Source organism: Pipistrellus hanaki (genome assembly GCF_964339955.1).
Source record: "Pipistrellus hanaki genome assembly, chromosome: 2".
NCBI classification, from domain to species: domain Eukaryota; kingdom Metazoa; phylum Chordata; class Mammalia; order Chiroptera; family Vespertilionidae; genus Pipistrellus; species Pipistrellus hanaki.
Genome location: NC_140504.1, coordinates 147,629,500 through 147,652,728, shown reverse-complemented (window position 1 = coordinate 147,652,728; position 23,229 = coordinate 147,629,500). Strand labels below are relative to the sequence as shown.

General features: G+C 42.8%; 1 protein-coding gene across 1 annotated transcript in view; it reads left to right on the top strand.

Moving 5' to 3' along the window:
* The window catches only part of ST6GALNAC3 (ST6 N-acetylgalactosaminide alpha-2,6-sialyltransferase 3), a 571,191-nt gene extending 548,178 nt beyond the window's left edge, over positions 1 to 23,013 (top strand). Inside the window, exon 4 of the mRNA XM_084872192.1 lies at positions 22,954 to 23,013. Within this exon, the coding sequence (XP_084728318.1) occupies positions 22,954 to 23,005 (52 nt within the window). The 3' untranslated portion in view covers positions 23,006 to 23,013. The remainder of the gene's footprint in view (positions 1 to 22,953) is intronic.
* Positions 23,014 to 23,229: the final 216 nt, after the last annotated feature.

The window sequence follows — 23,229 nt, the reverse complement described above, 5'->3', positions numbered from 1 at the left end:
TGAATCTGAAAGATTAGATTCTCATGCCAAATTTAAATCAGTAGTTGATTTTATATTAATTATTTAAATTGAAATCTGTATAAGACTGTAAATAAATTAGAATGTTCATATGAATTTGAAATTTCCTATATTGATAAGTTTAACTTATTAGATTATTAGGATTTTTTAAAAGTATTTGAAAAGGTTTTGCTTATTAGGATTTTAGTATTTCCTTTCAAACATTTTAAATGCTTAAAGAAAAAAATTAAATACATTATATATATATGTGAAATTTAAAAGTTTGAGCATGTTTGATTAATTAGGTCTATAAATGAGATTCTTTGTTGAGATTGTATGTATCAGTCAAGGTCCAATCAAAGACAGAAATAGAAGTCACACAGCAATTATCTCAGGGAAAGTTCAATATAAAGCGTTATTACCTATAACAGGGGAGAAATAAGTGATTGTCTAGTAGGAAGTAAAGAGAACTATAACGTATATGGGACTAGCAGATATAAGAAGCAGTCTATAGAGCACCTAGGGATGAGATTAGGACCCTGTGGGAGAAGGTTCAGTGAATGGCAGAGAACATCTCTTTGTAGATCTTCTGATAGAACTTTCTGGAAATCCATCCTCTGGCATTTTCCAGAAATCTACTCATAAGATACCAGGAAAAAGCTGTTTATAGAGTGTCTTGCCAGAGGCATGCTGTTATAAAGCCTCCTGGGAGTGTTGGGAGGAAGCTGCTGGTTGTCAGGTGCTGCTGACATCTGCACACTGCAGGTGCCAGGGCTGAGAAGCTGTCCACACTGCGGGAGCCTGGGGGTGGGAGAGCCATCCGCACTGAAAGACATCCGAGGAGCTACTCATGCCCTCGTAGGGAGGTAGAACATGGAGAAACTACACAATGCAGGAGTCCCCCAAGATGAAGCCATTGGAAGCAGGAAGAAAAGCCCCTTCCTGCTGGGGTATCTCTCCAGCACCTGCTACTGATGAAGCTTAACATCATGCCAGATGGCAAAGAAAATGATATTTCAAGGGCTGTTAGGATCAATGTTTGAAGAGCAGATAATGAAGGGTCGGGCAGTCCAATTGGCAACAGTGTCAGAGAGTTGACTCTGTTAATTTGAGTTAGCGGACATTTATCATTTGTTTTTATTTAATATACAAATTACTAAATTCATAAATAGATTAGCAAGACTTTCTGGTTAAATGAGAAGGCTTAGCTTCAAAAATGTTTTAAAATTATGATTTTAATAAAGTAAGATTAATTTAAAACTTAAGTAACTAGAAGTAAAACCAATTTCTTTCAGTCTTCAAAAGCCACCTTGGATATTAAAATTTTTTCATTTTGACAGCAGGGTCTCACTTATTCTGAAGAATAAGGTAAAGTTCAGAAAAAATCTAAGTCAATTTTTACGTAAAAAAATAAGAAAGGAGCAGAGGATAGAAAACAAACAAAATAGGATACTGGTGAGACTGTAGCAAACTTTTGACAACAGGGTTCAGAGAGCAACATAGATTGTGGGGAGGAAAAATGGAGAGGAACAAACAGGAGTTTTGAATAAGTGCTTCTGTATTTTGAATTATACCCCTTTTATTGTCTGTCCTTCAGAAGCTGCAAGTAAAAATTGGAACCATGCACTTTTTACTTATTTTTGTTGCTGGATTGCATTTGCTTACTTGAAACACTGTGGAAAACTGAGTTTTGTGAAACTAATTTATCTGGATATCAGTTAATTCGTTAAATAATTAAAATAGTAATCATTTTGAAAAGCAAATGCACTGCTCAAGCCCTTCCCAAGTCACTGCCATCAGCAGCCCTGTCTGGGGAGGTGACTCCTTTTGGAGGGCAGCGTCGGTGACAGGTTCAGCCATCCAGATGTGGCATTTGCACACTCATTTGTATGTCATGTGACCCAGCATGGGCTAAAGGGGTGAGGAAAAGCCTGCCAATTCTCTTATACAAAGGATTTGATAGGATCAATCCTTAGCATTCCTCTCCTTCTTCACCCAAGTTCAGAATTACTAAAGACTAGGACCTTAAAGTTAGACAGATTATTGAGAAAGCTGATTGTGGAGCCTCCTGACTAAGATCTACTGGTCAAGTGGGCCTGGTTCTACTTTGCCTTGATTTAAATTGATTCCATCCACAATCTTTGGGAGAGTTGAACAACCATAGGTTTCCCCTTGAAGGGCAGAGGAGAGCATCTATATATATAAAAGCCTAATATGCAAAGTGTCCCCTAGGGTGTTCAACCGACCAGGCATTCCATTGCTTGATATAATGTGCGTTGACCACCAGAGGGCGGCTTGGAATGAAGAAAGGCCCCCCTGCCAGTGCCAGCAGCTGGCAGCTGGGAAAGGGAGGCCCCAGGCAACTGGCAGCAGCTAAGGACCCTAGCCATGCACAAATCTCATGCACTGAGTCTCTGGTAATTTATATTTTCTGTCAACAATTGCCTCCAAAGACCCCAGGGAGAGGAAGGAACTGAACCTTGTAAACTTAGTGTCTCCAAATAAATCAAGTATTTGCATTTTCTTCATATGGAAATATGAAGCTAGAGAAATGAGTTTCTCCCCGGATATTCCTGAACCTTATACTCAAGGCTAAAATTCCACCTGTCTTTTGCTTCCGCAACCTAAATCATGTTCAGTCACCATGTCTGATTCAGCTCGTTAGTGGTCCTGTGATGAGATTACATGGCAACAGAAAGACTCTCTGGCAATAAAAGATTGTGCATACTTGAATTTAAAACGTCTTCCCTTATGTAATTCCCAAGGAGAAACTGAAGTTCAAAGATTAAAGTCACCAAGACTTTTTGGACTGTACTGAATACCAAAGGCTCTCAACCTCTCCATCGGGGCCCCAGTAGCTACAAACTCGGAGGAACAGAGCAGATTGTGAGCTTCCTGAGGCCAGCCAGCTCCCAAAGAGAAACAGGAGACATCTGTGCTCTCCTCCCCAAACCAGTAACCAGTGCAACTCTAGCAGAGGCCCCCAAGAAAGGAAGCACAGAGGAATAATAATACGAATGGAATTTTATTCAGCCATAAAAATTAATAAAGTTCTCATATATGCTATCAAATGGATAAATCTTGAAAAATTATAATTGGCTTGGCTCAGTGGATAAAGAGTCAGCCTGCAGGCTGGAGGGTCCTGGGTTCAATTCCTGTCAAGGGCACATGTCCAGATTGTAGGCTAGATCCCCAGTGCAGGAGTCAGCTGATCAATGATTCTCTCTCATCATTGATGTTTCTATTTCTTTCTTCCTCTCCCTTCCTCTCTAAAGTGAATAAAATATATATTTTTAAAAAACACATTATAATCTATGAAGTAAGCCAGACACAAAAGGACAAATATTGTGTAATTTTATTTATATAAAATATTTATAATAGGCAAATTCATAGATACAGTAAGTAGGGACTGGGGTGAGGGAGGAGTAAGAATGGTAAATTATTGCTTAATAGTTACAGAGATTCTGTTTAGGATGATGAAAATGTTTTGGCAATAGACAATGGTGATGGTTATACAACATTGGGAATGTAATTAATGATGCTGAATTAAAATGTACCTTAAGAATGATTAACATGTCAAATTTTGTATTATATATGTCTTACCACTACCAAAACAACAAAAGATTAAATACTTGGCAATTATGTAAAAGTTGTGTTTAATTCCCTTAAGATTTCTTGTAAGAGTTCTGGGGAGTAATGATGATGGAATGCAGTTTTCACCCAACACATGGACTGTACATCTGGAGATCCTCTCTAATGTAAGATTTCTATCCATTTTCACGTCTAAATGTTCCACTTCCTTGTGCATCAGGCCAGCCTCTGTTTAACTTGGGTTTTTCCACTGTCTTCCTGTATCTGCACTCTTTCTCTTTTGGTATCCTTTATCCTGCTAGGGATTCACATTTTCTATCCTGAATGATCTGAACACCTCAAATCTTCTTTCGGATTCCCTTAGTCTGGTGCTGAGAACCTGGGAAGAGCCAGAATGGGAGAGAATAGGTGATTTCAAAGGACCCGGGGAAAGTAACAGGGAGTTTCACATGGGTTATTGACTCATCGCAAGCTAGTGCGTTCCTCATTTATGGGATGGAGAAGAGGAGGAATAAGCACCTACAAATATTAGCAGCCTAAAACCCCAAGTTACTGCAGCCTGACTGAGTAATTTTCAGCCATAATACCTTCCTCAATGGTCTTCATTCATACACTAGGAGCTCCTGACCGACTCCAAATGTGAGTTCTAAGCTAGGACCGCCCTACTGAGCCAGACCAGAGAACTGCTCATTCCCAGCTGCAGATGGCAGGCCCTCTTGCGTTCCCAAAGCAAGACTTTATTTAAAAAGCATGTAAAACTAAAGCTGATAGGCCATGCAAGTGTCTCAGAAGTAAAAAATCAAAGGAGGAAAAGATGATTGCAGATGTCAGTATTATCAAGTAAAAACCCGACACTAAAAATTGTTCTAAATGTATAATCAGCACCCAAATACCCTGTGAAAGTGTAGGAGGAAGAACATTCCTTCAAACAAAAGGAACTTAGAAATATTCTTTGTCTTAGAAAATGTCTTTCAATCTTTGTCAGATCAAAATACAAGGCTTGATTTGCTTATCCACCTACATATATTTTTCGTTTTTAATCTTAATATCAGAAAAGTGTAAGAGCCCTCGCATAAATCTGTCTCTCACAAGGCAGATGTATCATTATACATGCCAGTGCTGGACCACACTGTGGCTCCTGTAATATCAGCAGCTCAAGGTTAAGTAGGTTGTTAGTCATCAGATTCTAAAAATAAAAATGGTATTTCTTGAAATTTGTCTTGCTTTTCATGCAGCTGAAGGTAATTTTCTCCACATTTGTAAGGTTCCCTACATTGGTATTCTAATCGCTTACCTTAAACCCCCCGGGTGATCTCTGACTGCAGGATTTGGTGTTTAAACTTTGCATCTGACTCTAACCAAGATGATATTTTTTCCATGTGACCTATTAAAGTGGGACATGGTTGAATATCCATCACCCATAAGGTGTGAGGTGAATAAGGGTACTTCTTCCTGGCTCCAAGGGGGACCTAGTTTTTATCCAGCCCCCAAGTTCATTTACCAAAGCAGGCTATCTGAACCTGGCTGTTCGATCATCATTTTAGAGTCTATCTTGTATAAAATTTACTCAATTGCTACAAAAATAATCTTAGGAAATTTTCTTCTTAGAAACAGTTATCTTCTTCTTAGATTAAGAAATTTTTTTAAAAAATATATATTTATTTTATTGATTTTTTACAGAGAGGAAGAGAGAGGGATAGAGAGTTAGAAACATAGATGAGAGAGAATCCCCCGATCAGCTGTCTCTTGCACACCCCCTACTGAGGATGTGCCTACAACCAAGGTATATGCCCTTGACCAGAATCAAACTTGGGACCTTTCAGTCCATAGGTTGATGCTCTATCCACTGAGCCAAACCGGTTTCGGCATATTAAGAATTTTTTAATGATACTTCTCATCCTCTATCTCTCTTTACCCTCTTCACAAACCCCCACATATGGCCACAACCTAAACTAATTAAGGAATTAATTTACATCCTACTCCTTCCAGAGAACCAAGTGCTTTTGTGTGACAGACACCATTCAATGTGACATGTGACATTTTAAGTTGCTGATTCTTGGGTGGGAAAAGGCTTTAATACAATAAATATATCCAAGGGAATATCAGAGGTGATGTGCTGGCGATGAGCACTCAGTGAACAGAATAATTAAAATCATACAATAGGCTCAATAAATTTTTGCAGAACTAGAAAAACCTTGGAGATCATTTAACATTTTAGACCAATTTCTCCACTTTGAAGAAGAGGGATACTGAGACCTAAATCCAGTCTGGGCCAGACCACTGGCTCTCTGTGAAGAGTTCCTTCCTGAATATGGGCCTGGTGTAGGGGACACATCCTTGCTCCCAGCCCCCATCCACTATCAGGTATGTGATACCATAACAAAAGGAAGATGCAATGAGACGACGAATGAGCCCTTCCCTCATCCTCAAGGCTAAACAGGTCATGCTAGAGGAGCCTCTTGCATATTGATAAATTAGTTCTGGCTCGGGAGACAGAAACACAGGTTCTAGCCGTGTCTTTGGCACTCTGGGCCCTGCCCCTTTACATTACCGAGAAGACTGATCTCTAGGTTTGTCAAAGTCCTTTGCTCCTCAATTTCCAACACCCACAGGCAGGCCAGGGAGCAGAGCAATTGCTCACATTCAGAAGAAAAAGAATTAAGATTTACCCTGTCATTTAATGGAATGATGGGAAGATGCATTGCTGGTGCAGCAATCCAGGGAAAAAAGTTTTATTTCTTGTTTTTTTATCTTTATCGTTGAAAGTATTGCACATGTCCTCCTTTGCTCCCTATTAACCTCTTCCAGACCACTCCAGTCCTCCCCCCTGCCCAAGCTCTCACCACCCCATTGTTTGTGTCCACAGGTTTGCATATATACATTATAAGGTTTAAACTGGGGCCCATGACTCCATTTCTTGCAGCAAGAGTTGCATTAGAGAGAGCTTCATTAACACAGCTAATGTAGGCAAGGCATTTGGTGGAGTTGGTGGAGCTTATAAATTTCACTGTTCCATGACCTCAAGAAAGAAAAAGAGAGGGGGGAACAAGAAACAGATGGGGGACAGAGAGAAGGGGGAGGGAATTTCTCAGATTTTTTAATCCAAACACTGATTTTTTAAATCTAAGACACCATTAAGTCATTTCCCCCATCCTATCTAATAAAGAGGGAATATGCTAATTGACCTTGAAGCCATCACAAAGATGGCAGCACCCACAGCCAATAAGGAGGGAATATGTTAATTGACTGTCAGGCCCTCAAAGATGTCGGTGCCCAATCCCTTCAGCCTTGCTGGGGCAGCAGGTACCAGCAGTGGGTATGAGCAGTGGCTGCTGCCCCCAATCGTCCCTCAGGAGCAGGGGAAGGTGGAGAAGCCCTGAGGGGCAATTGGGGCTGGCAGCTGCTACTTGCACCCACTGATGGCACTGAGGATAGAGGGTGGGTGTGAATGGGGACAGTGCAGGCAGCAGGTATGAGTGCTGGGCAGTGACCACAAGCCCAGCCTTGCTGTGCCCTTGCCTCCAGAGTTCCCCAGTTCCCTCAGCACCCCTGCCACACAGGGCCAGCTTGAGGCAGGCAAGCCTCAGCTGTCAGCTGCCTAGCTTCTCAGGGCCACCCCAGGCTCAGGTAACCAGGGCCAGCCGAGTCTTGTGCTGCTGGCAGTGGCAGCAGCAGAGGTGTGATGTGGATATAGCTTTCCCCTTATCACCGGGTTTCCTCCCACCCCTGAGGGCTCCCAGACTGTGAGAGAGGGCAGGACTGGCTGAGGGACCCCACTCCCCCACTAGTGCATGAATTTTCATGCACTGGGACTCTAGTTAAATACTAAGGGGAGTACTCACCCAGTGCTAACTGCATCCATGCTATGGTCCTGCCTTAGCAGTGAACAAGTTATTTTATACTGCTTGATCAAGATAACAGTCCTGGATAGGTTATCTAACTTTATGCCAATTTCTAAATGGTGACAGGTTACACCACAGCAATATTCCACAGTGATCATTTTCAGCCAGCCTTAAAAACATGAAGCAGTCATGAATTAGCTTTCCCGAAGAATCTCAGGAAAGGTCCTACTTGGGTCTGAGTCATTGCGTATCCTCATCTGATCATGCTGCTCTTCTCCACAGGGAAGACTGACATCTAGGTCTGTGTATCACAGTCAGGGCAACACAATCATCTCGAGTGAAATTCTTCCCTTCTGGCATTCATTGAAACTAATACTAGTCCCAGTTAGAATTTCATTACCAAACACAAAAGTAATTCCAGGCCCACTGTGGCCTGCTGTTTATTCATGACCAGGAGGATGGTCAGGATGACTAAAGGCCTGCGGTCTTTACACTAGCATTGCTATGGTGTGATTATTCAATATCAAAACATTGTGTTTCTTTTTCAGAGGTCACATGTCAAATTAAGAATGCCTTTTCTCTGAGTGCTCTTTAATGAAAGACACTTAAAATGGAAGTGGACTATCCTAATGAAAACCATGTTGCCTTTGGAACGGAAGGGTGGATTTAAATTCTGTCTTTTATTCATTCAATAATGGCTGACTGATGGCCTGCTTTTCAGGCACTCTGCTAGGAGTTCTGTCACTTACCAGCCCTAGGCATGTTATCTGATATTTCCACACTTTATTTAGCCAGAGCTCCTCATTCTTCTTTTAAATAAATGGCAATGGGGCTGGGCACTGGGTATCACAAAGAAAGCCATAGGAGCCCACACTTCAAGATAGTCCCAGAAGACACAGGCATCTGGATGTAACGGGGGAAGGGAGTGGGATGGGCATAAGGACTTCACTGCACTTTACACTGTGGGAGGAAGCTGATAGTGCAGATCCTCACCAGCTCCTGCTCTGAGAAAATCTCTCAGGAGGCCATGGAATTGTCTAAACCCTGGGCCAGTTGCACACTCAGGCAGTGCGGGTAGCCAAGTACCTAAAGGAAGAGCATTTTCAATTTCCCTTCTCTATGCCAATGACACAAAAAATCACTTTTCCAGAAAGGTGGCATCCGGGGCATTGGTGGTCAGAGCAGGGAGCCCACTCACCTCCATCTGGCCAATGAAGCTTCTGCTTTCAATCTGTCAGGAGAAAGGCTTAATGCGTTCTCTCAGTTGTTCTGAAAGCTTGCTTGGGTTTGTACAGCTGAAGAATGTTTCTGGAAATATGACTTCCTGGTCTGGTGTCCAGTTCTCACTGCTAGGAACTGGGAAGAGTCTCTTGAAGAACTGAATCAGAATCTGGTGAGTGGGCATCACAGAGGGGGCATTGTGTGGAGGGTCCCAGGAAGTACCCCACTGTATGGGGTATAGATTGCACAGCCTGGGTCTCCCGCAGTAAAAGTGTGTATAGTGAAATAGCTTTTACAATTTAATGAGTCTTCCTGTCTAGCCTTTTTTTTTTTAACATTAGAAATCAGTTTGTTAGCCTTGCACATTAATAAGGCTGACATAAAATATTTTAGATTGATAGGCAATATTTCAGGTGGAAGATTAGGTAACTTGCTGAGCCAGCCTCTTTGAGTAACAGCTTTCTACCTTTGGATAAACAATAATTCTAGAAGAAACTACAGAGGACATTCCCACACACAACAAGCCCTCCCCTTAGCAAGGTATCATTTATAATGCCTGTGCCATACAACCCCCTTCTCAGGGAATCTATCCAAGCCCACATCTCTGCAAACAGGCCCAGCCATGCCGTGCAACACCTGACCTCAAGCTGGCCGCCATTGTTGTCCAGGGATGGGCATCTCTCTCAAGGACAGTCCAGAATAAAGAGACCAGTGACCCATAATTTATGTGGCCAAGCTCAAAATGTTTATGTGGGCTGGGCCAATGAGATTTTTAAACAAATACATTCTTTTATTGATTTCAGAAAGGAAGGGAGAGGGAGAGAGAAATAGAAACATCAATGATGAGAATCATTGATTGGCTTCCTCCTATGCACCCACTACTGGGGATTGAGCCTACAACCCGGGCATGTGTCCTGATCAGGAATCCTACTATGACCTCCTGGTTCATAGTTCATTCGACACTGAACCACTGAACCACACCAGCTGGGCCCAATGAGATTTCTTAATAAATATTTGGAACTGGGAAACTGAGAGTCTATTTATCTGGGCCACGGCAAATAGAGTGACGCAGGTTCAGCAAGCAGAAGCATGAGTGAGCAGAGGAAGGTTATGGTGGGAGAAGGGACCGGAGCAGGAAAGAGTAGAAAGAAAATGCTTCCAGGAGGGAGAGAGAGAGAAAATGAAAGAGAACCCTGAGCTATTTCTATCCCCACTCCCCTACCCTGCTGTTCCTAGCTTACACATCCTTTGGGCAATTCCTCTGTTCCTGAAATGAACACACACACATACTGTATTTAAAATACCCCCTGTGGTCACTCCAGAGATAGGCAGGCTGGCATGTTCCAGGTGGTGCATCAGGGAGGTGTGGAGGCAAGTTTCTCTTTCTGCTCCAGGCTAAGCAGGGGTGTCCATACTCTTGCACCCCACCATTTTATTTTCCCTTCTCCATAGGTGGAAACCGCTATGCTAGCACACTTTTGACATTAAATATATGCTACCTGCTTCTAGGTCAGCTGGTGGAAAGTAGTGGCCTTTACCCCAGAAACTCATTGTTTGATCACAAACTTATTAGCTTTGGAAAATATCACTTTGGAAATGATTCTGTACTGCAGCCTCCACAACAATCCCATTTTTCTTCCTGAGGGACACATTTTGAAGAGCCAGATGGTGCCTGTGCTGCAGCAGAACCCTGTGTTCTCTCTCCACCCCCGTAGATTAGCTTCAAACACTTCCTTTTCATCCGGAGAAAATATTTATGTGCATTTGTTTAGCACTATCCCAAATATCTCACTTGGCCTTCACCAATGAGGCGATGGAAGTACATATATTATTTCTCACAAATTGAAAATAAGGGACCTAAGGCATAGAGAAATGTAGTGAGTTACAGAAAGTCACACAGCACTGAGAAGTCACAGAAGGCAGACTTGAATCGAGGCCTTTGGAGGCATAGCCAGTGTCTTTTCTTCCACAACAGAGGACAGCTCTGATTTTATAGTCTAAGCGAGTCTTTCCAATAAAGTCCTAAAGAGTCTGATAGATTGAACTAAAAGTCTTTTGCTTTTGGATAGAATATTTTTAGGGCACATGTGTAGGCTGGAAGAAAAAAAAAAAAAGGTACTCTTTGGGGCTCCTCTCCTCTACTCATCTGCAAAGGCCAACAAACCTCAAACCCATGACTCTGAATTGCCAATACCTTATAAAGCATGAAAGCATTCATAGTGTTAACTAGGGGCCCAGTGCACAAATTCGTGCACCTTGGAAGGAATTGTGGGCCACCTTGCTGCAGTAGGTACAGGCACAGGTCTGCCCCATCCTCTACTCCCCTCCCTAGCCCCTCCCTCTGCAGCCCCTGGTCTTCTGTCTGCTGGCAGTCTTCTCCTGATGCCACCACTCCCACATGCTGACAGTGCTGGCCCCAACTGCACTTGGTGATGGCACAGAGTTATTGGGGCTGGAACCAGCAGTAGGTACAACTGGGGCCAGTGCCATCAGCTGCTGCCCCAATATCTCCTCAAGAGCAGGGGGAGGTAGAGAAGCCCTCAGGGATAATCAAGGCCAGCAGCAACTGCTCACACCCAATGATGGTGCCAAGTGATTGGGACCAGCACCAGGCACCTGCAGTGGTTGTAAGCGGTGGCTCTAGCAGCAGCAGCAGGTGTGAACAGGACCAGCAATGGCAACAGTTGTAAGCTCCAGGAGGGACCACTGCACGTAGGAGCAAAGAATTCTCAGTGACCACCAGAGGCTCTCCCCGATGACAGTTACTGCTGCTCTTCCTTGGTCTGGTGCCCTCGCTCACCTACTTCACCATTCTACCACAGCCAACGCTTGCCAGGTTTCGCACACAAATCCTGGTGGTCAGTTCATGTCATAGGGACTGGTTGTTCAGTTGTTCTGGTTGTTCCGCAGTTTGGTCTATTTGCATATTAGCCTTTTATTATATAGGATTATATAGGACTAGAGACGTGGTGCACAAAAATGTGTGTACTGGGAGGGGGTCCCTCAGTCTAGCCTGGCCTCTCACAGTCTGGGAGCCCTCAGAAGATGTCCTACTGATGGAATAGGCCCGCTCTCTATGAGAAGTGGAACTAAGTCACAGTCTGGCCTCCCTCTGCAGAAGGCGACCGTGCCAATCAGGGAAAGGCACTGCTCCCATCACCTCACTGATGCTGCCAATGCCACTTGCCATGGCTGCTGCCCCTTGCTTCTTAGCGCTGTCCCCACCCCGCACCCACTGATGGGAAGGGGGTGATCTGGGGCCAGGCCGGCTGGGGGAGGGTCTGTGGGAGATTGAAGCACAGCAGGTCACACCCAGTCCAGCCTCTGCAGAGGCATGGTGCTGGGACTGGGCCTACACAGCTGCCTCTGTGGCTGCCTCTGTGGAAGGGGCAGCACTGGGATCAGGACTGCACAACCTCCTCTCCTGCTGCCTCTGCAAAAGGGGCCGTGATGCTGGACCAGCCCACGCTGCCGCCTCTCCCGTGCTGCCGGCCCTCGGCCCTCGCAGCTGCTGCAGCTTGTCCAGAAGGATGTCTGGAAGATGTCCAGTCTCTCCAGTCTAATTAGCATATTAACCTTTTGTTAGAATAGATTATATATGTTCAATTGTTTAATTATTTGAAATATATTTACTGAGTATCTGCTATGTGTCAGACATTATTGTACCAACTAGGGGTAAATGTGTATAAATGAGACAAAGTCCTTATCTTCATGGAACTTGTATTTTGGAGGGAAGATAGTAATAAGGAATTAAAAAAAAATCACATAGAGGTTTGTGTTATGAAAAGGGGGAGAGAGAGAGAGAGAGAGAGAGAGAGAGAGAGAGAGAGAGAGAGAGAGAGAGAGAGAGAGAGATAAAGCAATAGAGAGTGACAGGGAGATCACATGATGTTTGGTCAAGGACTGAGGAGGTGACGTGAGGTGCGGCACGGAACAAGTGAAACACAGGAAGTGAGTTCCATGTAGGAGGAACAGCAAGTGCGGAGCCCTGAGCGGAGAGCATGCTTGGTGTGTTGGAGGAAGCAGGAGGAAGCTGGGGTGGCTGCAGCTCATATTTGAGGAAACAAATGGTAAGAAATGAGGAAAGAGACTTAGCCAGGCAGGATCTTGCAGACCATGGTGAAGACTTTGGATTTTATTTTAAGCATGATGAGAAGAGAGTATGATATTATTTGGTTTATGACTTAAGAGGATCATACTCGGGATATTTGGAGGAAAGAATGTAGGATGCAAGAGTGAATGTAAGAAAACAGCGAGAAAGCCACTGCAGTGGTGGAGGCGGGAGAGACTGATGCTGTGCCTCTCTCCCATTAGCACACAAATGCACGGCTGTTTCTCATATTTCTCATCTTGTGATTCCCAGCAGCTACTGCCTGACATCCCTGCTCCTCTTTGCAGCAAATGTCCCCCACAGAGCAGTCTATAGTCACTATCCTCAATTGCTCTGCTCTCCTCTCTTAAACCCTTAACATTTATGTTTTTTTGTGTACCACCACTTCTCCAAAACTCCTACCAGTATCACTCTTGGCATCCGCATTGCTCTAATTGGTTATCAATTCTCGGTCCTTACCTTGCCCAGCAGCAGTGAGGGTTACCATGTACAGTTGTGCAGGGATGGGGGTGAAATCTAGTCCACGCTGCACTTGCTGAGCTGCAGTTTGCAGGAGCACATCTCTGGAGAGAGGGTGCCTTTTCTACTGCACACAAGGCACTATCCTGACTAGCAGCAGTACACCTGTCAGCGGCAGACATAGCTCATCACCTTCCTCCTTAATGGGCTTTCTTTAACTGGTTTCTAGGGACCCACACACTTGGTTTTCCTCCCATCTCAATGATTGCTCCTGTCTGTCTCTTTTACTAGTTCTTCATCTTCTCCTGATACATATAGTAATGTTAGAATCAGGATTTTAGATTTCTTTTCCCTCCACACTTATACTTATGTGATTATCACCCAGTTTCTTGGCTTCAATGTTATCTTTATGTTCTTGACTTCCAAAGTTATATCTCCAGCCTAGACTTATATTTCCTGGACTGTCCCTAAATTCCAAGCTTTTAAGTTCAGTTGCATCTTCAGCATCTTCATTTGGATGCTTCACACACACCTCAAGCTTAACATGGCCCAACGGAATCCTGAAATCTGCTCCACCCTCTGTCCTCCCCATCTTAACACCAGGCAGCTCAACTCTTCCAGTGACTCATCCTAAACACCTTGAATTACTTATCACACTTCTCTTTCTCCTGCACACCATATCCCATCCATCAGCATACACTGTTTGGCACTAATTTCAAAGTCCATCTATTGTACAATTGAACTGCTTCCCACCTTCACTCTCCTATCCTGGTTTGAGCCATTGTCACTGTTGCATGCTTTCCTGCAGTAGCATCCTCTCCCACCTTTGCCCCCTCCACTCTATTCTTGGCGTAGCGCTGAGGCCAATCCTGTGAAAATGGGTCATTTCTCTGCTCAAAACATCCTGGATTTCTGGTTTCCCTTAGAGAAAACGCCAAAACACTTGATTTTTTTCTCTTTGCTTCTCTGACCGTGTCCTCCTGCTCTCGTCTACTGTACATGTTGCAATGCCTTCCTGGTCCAATTATATTCCAACTTTAGGGCTTTTGCATTAGGTGCTTCCTTTGCCAGAAACATTTTCCCAAAAATATTTAATGTGATTAAATCCCTCTTCTCCTTTAAGACATTATTTAAATTTCGTCTTTTGAAATTACTACTCTTATTCTCCCCCTATTTCTCTGATATGTTCTCTTCCTTTTATCCAGCTTTATTAACTTCCATAGTGCTTATCACCTTCAAACATTTAGTTATTATGCTTAATTGGTGTCTCCCCAAACTATAAAAGTTATTTGAAAGTGAGAATTTTGTATGTGTCATATTGAAGCCCAAGTGTTTAGAATAGAGTCTTGCACATAGCAAGTGTTCAAACAATATTTATTGGATGGAATAAAGAATGAAACCATGTTATTAAATACTGTCTAATTTTAATTCCAGCCATGTCCCAAAATGTAATACTAAGCAGTCATGCAGGGTATTACAATATTTAATGACTTGGAAAACTATTTACAATCTAGTGCTTAAACTTTTTACAGTCAGGTTTCAGAAGCGTAGGTACAATATATTCCAATTTTTATTTAAACAATGTACATATTTGCATATTAAAAGCCTGGAAGGACGTATTTATTTAACAAATTTTTTTTGTGGTGCCTACTATGCACCAGGCATTATGCCACTTAATTCTCCCTGGGTTGGGACTATAAATTGCTTGTAATACTTCTTTATGATTACCCATATTTTCTGTACTTAGATCCTAATCATCTATTAATTTTATAATAAATATAATTAAGCTGAGTGTTTGTTTATGTGCTTTTGAGTGGTCTGTCTTTGGACAGCACATTTTCAGGAGACATGCATAGCCCTATCTGCACACTGGTTTATACCATATTCATGATAGAGGCTACAAATGGGGTTCTCTCTTAAATTCCACTAACTACAGAGAAGCCTAGATCTTATTGCCTGTTCAAACAACTGCAGGAATAGCTATGACATCAGCAATCAACATTCCTTCAGCATCAAAGAAGATATTCTAGGCAATCCTATATAATAAAAGCCCAGTGTCCCAATGGCAGAATGACCAGTAGACCAGTCACTGTGATGCGCACTGACCACCAGGGGGCAGATGCTCAACACAGAAGCTGCCCCCTGGTGGTTGGTGCACTTCCACAGAGGGAGCAGCTGCTCAGCTGACCTGGATGAGTGGTGCTCCCACAGCCGGAGCAGCCATGTAGAGGACACATCCACAGCCTCTCGACTGACCTCGGGGTGGGGCTTCCACAGCGGGCAATCCCTGCAGGCCATGCCCCCACCAATGCACTGATCCCATGCACCAGGCCTTTAGTTTGTAGAAAACTGGGAAAAGAGCACATGTCACACCATTGCCCACCATCTCTGGTCTCAGCATTTTAATTGCTTGTTAGTAAGACACTTTGGAAAGCCTTGAGCATAAGAGAAACAACACACATTAAACTCCAGTATAATTGTCTTGTATTCATTAAATCACTGCCAACTTGAACATGATTTCCTTTGTGAGAGGGTGTACTGTTATTTATAAGAACAGTACATTCTATGTACAGGTTTGAAGAGCAAACTTTACCTGGAGCTTATTCCCTGGGGTTATTTCTATAGCATACTATTTGAAGATCCCTCTATTTCAATTTTAAAAAAACAACCTCCATCTGTAAGATGTTGATCCAGGCTGTGAGACTCTCAGCACTAGAGTGGGACAGATGTTTTCCAACACTAATTTTTTTTCCACTGTCACTTTGTTATATCAGTCATATAATGAAATGATTAATTAGGTCTTTTCCTTTTGCCACTGGATCACTTTATAAAATGGCAAATTAAAAGCTTTGAGAATGAGATGTCTTCAGTAGGCACGCAGGTCTTTGAGTCCAGGTGTGTCTCCTAGCCATCTTTGTCTGATTGACATGCAGGGGCACTTCTGGTTACACATGAGGCAGAAGGCCTCTGCATAAACATCAGTGGCTGGGATGGTGGGCACAGTGGCTGGAATGGAGCTCTCCTTCTTAAACAGCTCAAATATCAATATTTTATTTGGAAATGACCAGCTGGAGCATGGTCCTAGTTTCTGGGAAAACACTTCCAGTGACATTCACTCCAGGCTAAGCTTTGTCTCTCAGATGACATCAACAGCGAAAGTCTTCACCCATGTTGACTACCTATGGTGAGCAATCTGTTGCAAGAGTCAATCACCCTTTTCAGGAGGATTTTTCTGCCCAAAATGCAATTCACATTGTCAGCTGTAACCCAGTCCCTCAGCTTCTCTAATCTTAAAAAGAAATCATTTTTTCTTCTCTCACTTCATCTACCTCATCAACCCACAGCTGCAGTTTGCTCGTTAGTTAGGTGACGTGCTCAGCCAGTCACCTGTCCATGTTTCTTTTTCTCTTTAGCCCCTTGCGCCCTCATTGTGAACAGGAGTGTTTTCTGAACCAGAGAGAATTTTATATGTGGTCAAATTGGGATTTCAGAGTGATCTCCCAACTTCCCCACCCCCACCCCCCTTTTGGCTGGCAGATATTTGCTCAGGGAAAAGCTAGCAGGCAAATCGGCTGACATATTGCCTGCAGTGACCAGTCAAAAAATGAGACTTTCTCAGGATGTTGCTATCAGTACTGTGTTCAGCTAGAAGAGACATTCTTTCTGCTAGCAAGGATGTTGGATTAAGAAACGCCACAGGAAAGATGATCACATTGTGATGGGGCATGCAGTGATCAGCTGATTACATTAATGTATCTGAACATTCAATGTAGTCAAGGTCAAGGAGGTCCTCTTCACGGTAGTGCTAGACAGGAAACTCAAAATATTATGTATGCCGGCAACAAGTGCCATGATTGATTTTTGTTATGGAATTAATCTGTCAAGAGTTTCAGGTTTGCTGCTGTGAATTATATGTCTGGTTCAGCTGGAAGACATAGTGCTGGAGAAAAGGGCTAAGCCGTCTTTGGCTATTTGCCTCTATCAGGGTTTTGTTAAATGCTTGCTGCTACTAATGTTGATAGGGAAGTTAATCTGAGGACTTCATTCCATTCAAACATCATTCCATTCAAATTGCACTGAAAAAAGACCAGCATATGGTAGCCAGACCAAATGTGGATGGAATCGTTGGATTAACCTCTGGGTCCAGCAGCAGAGACTCAGACTAATATGGAGCCCAGGGAGCTACATATTAACAACACCCTGAGTGGTCCCTAGCCTCACTTGAAATACAGGTATAAAGTGTCAGACTTCACCATGGTTGATGAGGAGTCATTAGGCAGAGAATTTACTGTCATGCTGTAGATGTGAGGGAAACTCTTGAGAAGTGTTAGGCAGGGACAAATTGGCAATTTAGGAGGAAGACTCAGACAGTCCTATGCAAATGGATTTGAGACAAGGAAGACTAAGGTAGTGGAAACAATGAGGAAGCTGTTTGCATAGGAATTACTGCATTATTTCAAGGTGAGGACACCCAACAGGGCTACATCCTGTCCACATATGAAGCTCAAGATTCAAAGCAAATGGATGTGTTCACCATGGCCAAAAGCAATCATCCTTTATTTTGGGTACATCACAAAGTCATTTCATAGACTGATCTATTCAGAAATAAATTTAATTTTTATTCTCATTTCCCTATCCTTTCTACCTCTCTCCTTGTTGCTCCTAGGTGCCCAAGTGCTAGTTTGTAAAATAGGGTGTAAAAATAAATAAATAATTATACAAACAAGCTATTCACTACAGTACAAAAAAAGGTTACTCTAAAATCATTTTTTTTAAGAGAAGCCTGGCTTTTGTTGTTTTATTTTTCAAAAACATCTCAGGCAACGCTCAATTGATTGGCAATTTTAATCCCTTAAAAGCAGGGAATATAAAAATATAGGATCATGGGATCTCAGAGAATGCAGATCTGTTATTGATTATCCATCCAAACTCATCCAAAGCATGAATTCCTTCTACAAAATCCCCTCCAAGAAACATTACCATTAACAGTGTCTAAAGCTAACATAGCACTCATGTATGTTTACATTTGTTAATTATTTAATTCTCACAACAACCATATGGGATAGGCATTGCTTTAATCTCCATTTTACACTGAGGCACAAAAAATCCACAGTTTGTAAAGGGGCAGAACAGGGATTTCAATCGCAATCTATCTCCAGAAGGCATGCTTACCCATTATGCTACACTGCCTTCAGTGGATGTTTTGCATAAATACTTCCAGGTAAGGGGAATTCACTAGCCCCAGAAGTTTCTGCCTACATCATTCTTGTTTGTTTGGGTGAATAGACATATCTTCCAATGATCTAAAATCTTCTCTAATATTTTCACACACCGAGTCCTCTGGAATAATAAGAATGTTTAATCTGCATGTTGCCCAAATTGTAAAATAGGAGTCATTAGGCAGAGAATTTACTGTCATGGGTATTTAAATTTGTCCTCCAAGACTTAATTCATGTCCTATTACTGTCCTTATAGCATATGTATCTAGCCTGTGAAGTTCTTGGTTCTAAAATGTGGTGTATTTTTTCTTTAGGAGTTATGTGTATTCTACTGCTACATTTGTGTGTTTGGTGATGTAATATTTTTTAATCGAAGGAGTAGAACTTTATATTTCCTTATTATATACTAGAGGCCCACTGCACAAAATTAGTGCATGAGGCGGGGGTTGGGAGTGTCCCTCAGCCCAGCCTGAACCCTCTCCAATCTGGGATCCCTCTCACAATCCAGGACTGCTGGCTTCTAACTGCTTGCCTGCCTGTCTGCTTTCCTGATTGCCCCTAGACACTTCTGCCTGCCAGCCTGATCACCCCCTAATCACTCCCCTGCCAGCCTGATTGGTTTATCACTGCTACCCTGGTCACCCTTAACTGCCCTCCCCTGCAGGCTTAATTGCCCCAACTGCCCTCCTTGCAGGCCTGGTCCCTCCCAATTGCCCTTCCCTGCTGGCCATCTGTGGCGGCCATCTTGTGTCCACATGAGGGCAACCATCTTGTGTGTTAGTGCACAGGTGAGGGCTGGTTAGTTTGCCCTGAAGGGTGTCCCAGATCAAGGTGGAGGTTCCCTTGGGGTGTGGGGTAACCTGGGTGAGGGGCTGTGGTGGTTTGTAGGCCAGCAACGGCCCTTGGCAACCTAAGTTGAGGCCCTGGTATCTGGGACTTATTTATCTTCTATAATTGAAACTTTGTAGCCTTGAGCGGAGCCAAGCCTCCTGCTTGCTCTGTGACTACAGCCATTTTTGTTGGGTTTTATTTATCTTCTATAATTGAAATTTTGTAGCCTTGAGTGGAGTCCAAAGCCAGCCAGGGTGTGCAGAAAGCTTGGCTTACTCCATTGCCAGGGCAACTCAAGCCTCCTGCTCTTTCCATGGCCGCTGCCTTCGTGGTTGGGTTAATTTGCATATTCACTCCTAATTGGCCTATTGGGCATGGCTTGTGGAGTGCAGTGGAGGTACAGTCAATTTGCATATTACTCTTTTATTATATAGGATTATTAAAGGTTGAGCCTATTTGCCATAATCTATGAAGATTTACTATTATCTCCAAATATTGCCCATTATTCATGTTATCATTTGATAAAACATGAAAAAAATCAAGGCTCAAAGAGGTTAAATCACCCAAAGTGTCATTGCACTCTGTTCTCTCTGAGTTAGAAATGAATGCAAATCCAATGGCTTGCTCTGGCCACCAGGTCTGCTTGTCACCACATCCGTTTCTGGCTTGTCTCGTGCCCGTGAGTGAAAGAGACATGGCTGCTGAGGATTCCCTTGTTTCAGCAGCCACCTCCTTCTCTATTCTTCATTTTTATTTGACTTGAATCATGAGAAAAGGTGTTGTCCTGATATATTGCCTAATAATAATGTAGCTTTTGGCATAATACTGATCTTTTTTAGTCATCTCAACCATATTACATATTATTATGGTTTTTAAAAACAACTTAAAGTCATAATGAAATTAATTCACCACTGTGCTAATGTTCAGAAAAAAAATTCCAAAGATTAATGCGAATTAGTAGGAAGTTTTTTAAAGCTCTATGATTGGACTAGGGGATAATACAGAGTCAAAAGTGCCAGCATTACTCTTTTTTAAGACAAAATAATACTTAGGAAGGTATTTGCCAGCTTATAAACAATTTAGAAATATGCAACTATTTGCAGTGTGACAGACAGGAAGGGTGTAGTGACAGTGGAGATCACCTCAAAGTTCACACCTTTGAATCCTAAAAATAAGGACAGTAATAGGAAATAACAAAATAAAAGTCTCACTGCAGGATCTTGAGATAATGTCTAATCTTTAATTTTTCTTCCCCTTCGGCATTACCAAAATACATCCGCAGACATAGGACATTCTTACCATCGTTTTCAAACTACCTGTCTCCATTTTCAGCCTAAATCATTTTCTTTACATCCTTACTTCTCCAATCAACTTAACAAGGTATTATTAGAAACCAACTGTGATCTTAGAACTATGAGAGTTACTCTGAAAGATTCATAGAAAGATAGCTACAGTAGCCTTTTTAGAATTTTAAATCAGTTGGTAAGACAGACTACACAGAGGGGAAACAGCCCTCCTGCTGATATATTCAGTATATCTTCCAGTACTAAACCCATCAGGCTAGATACATATGCTATAAGAATCAGAGAATTTACTCATTTATCTTAAAGACATTCCGTGAATGCCTGAATGTGTAGTATTCCAGAGGGGACCTGATGAAACAAAGATGAATCAGATATGCTCCCTGACCTCAGAGGCGCAAATACTTCTGGGAGAGACAGAAACATAAAGAGATCATCCGACCTTATCATGGTTGGGCTTTGTATTAGGCCTGGAAGGACCAGTAGGATTTCACTATACGCAGAGCAGAAGGGAGCTCATAAGGTGGCACAATTCAGCTCAGCAACAGGACGAGAAAAAATGCAGGAGTGTGGTAAGTCACACAGCTTGGGAGGTGGAAGGGAAATGGAGAAGAGTGAGGAAGTCAGCCCGATTAACAGGACTACTTCCTGGATGTGGCTGTCATCGTGTTGCTAGAACCTTGATTTGGGAAAAATTGCAGCATTTCTACTTCTTTACATCCCTACTTCTCCAATCTGGGTCTTACTAAAAAAAGACACCTAAGACATTTATTTATCTTTTTGTTAATTCTCACCCGAGGATATTTGTCCATTGCTTTTTAGAGAGAGTAGAAGGGAGAGAGAGAGACAGAGAAATACATTGATTGGTTGCCTCCTGTGGGTGCCGAGAGGACCAGGGATCAAGCCTGCAACTGAGGTAAGTGCCCTTGACTGGAATCATACCCATGACCCTTCAGTCACAGGCCAATACTCTATTCACTGAGCAAAACCAGCTTGGGCTTTAAAGCATTTTTAAAAATGATTTTTAATTTACATACACATGCATTATATTACAGCATTATTTTATACACACACCAGACTTAATAACGATTCTTCTACTCACTGTGCTCCATCTGTAACATCTATAGGACACAGAGCAAGACATACTAGTATGTTTAAATATTTATAATTTATAAATCAATTTGGCAAAATGTTAAATAAAAACTGTTCTATCTTCCTGCCATGACAAATATGCTTCAAGACAACCTGGAAGATCAGTTTTGAATTTAAGAGTTCTTAGGCTCTTCCAAGGTCCATGCTGGAATATGGTGGTTTGGGGAAATCTCACTGATAACCCATTGCCCATTCTTCCTGCACTGTGGGATGTTCAAACGTATTTGTCCACTTTTGTCCACTGGGTAAGTTCCATCATACCCCCACACCACCACCACAAACAACTGCCCAGGGCCTAGAGGGATGTTCCTTGAGGTATGGTCCATTCTTGGAAGAACATATTTAGTGAATAATTCTGCACAAGCCTCAGTAATGGACTTTGAGCCATGGCTTAATGGTGCCTAGATAGTAGCCTAAAAGTCAGGCTTGGAGGAGATCAGCTCCTGCTGGGCCTATTTCTTTGCCCCTGGGACTCCTTTCCCATGAGGAACTACCCAGACTTCTTTGCTTCTTTCTTATTTTCACTCTTTGGGTGATCTCATCAGTCTCTTGGATATGGAGGTAAGGCTAGAGCTGTGTCCCCTAAAGTGCAGGACACAGGGTGGAACCTCTCCTTACCAGCTCTAAGGGCAGTATTCCCCCACCCTGTCTTTCACTGGGTAGGTTATCTTGAGTCCTTCACCTGGATGGTTAGGACTGAAGACCTTTTATACTGAATGTTCCCAAAGCTTCTGATTAGGTGGTGCCTTAAGTGAACTGTCACATTATAATCTCCCCAAAAGGCCCCTCTATTACAGCCACCTTCCTCCAAGCCAGAGTCAACAGTCAGTTTGTGTGTGTGTGAGCTCGTAAGCATGTGAGCATGTGTGGGAGGGAACAGTGAGATGGGGAACTCACTTTTCTTACAGGCAAAGCCTGAAGTATTAATTACCAACATCAAACTCTTTCTAAACTTCTTTAGCTCATTTTTCACATGTTCATCTCCACCAGTGTAGAGAAGAATGCTTCTTTTTGTTATTGAGGCTGAAAAGGGGGTAAAAATTATAATATAGGGTGGAAAAAAGACTTGTTTCTTCTGACCTCAAGGAAGTGTAAGCAGGTTGAGAGGAAGGGGCTGGGGTGTGGTGGCTGTGAGAGTATCGTGCTGTGAGTTCCATCCTGGAGGTCATGAAAAGGCTTTGGAGTATGGACGTTAGTGCACAAAGACTTTCGCCCCACTCTCTCTACAGGCACCTGAAGGAGGTGGTGCAAACCTCAGTGGAGACAGTCCCAGGAGAGTAAAGGCAGATGATCAGCAAGGTTAGCAGAGAAGAACCCAAGTGCTCTTATCAGACCCGCCACTTCTCTTGGCTCCTTGATGGCAAAGGCAGGAGCCCAGCACCCGAATGCCGGCAGCTTTAATACTATGCTGTATGATGACACCTCTCATGTATAGATGTCTGCTCCCATCAGTTGGAATAGATGCCTGCAAAGAGCCTTTGTGTTTGTTTCCAGTTCTTAGTCCT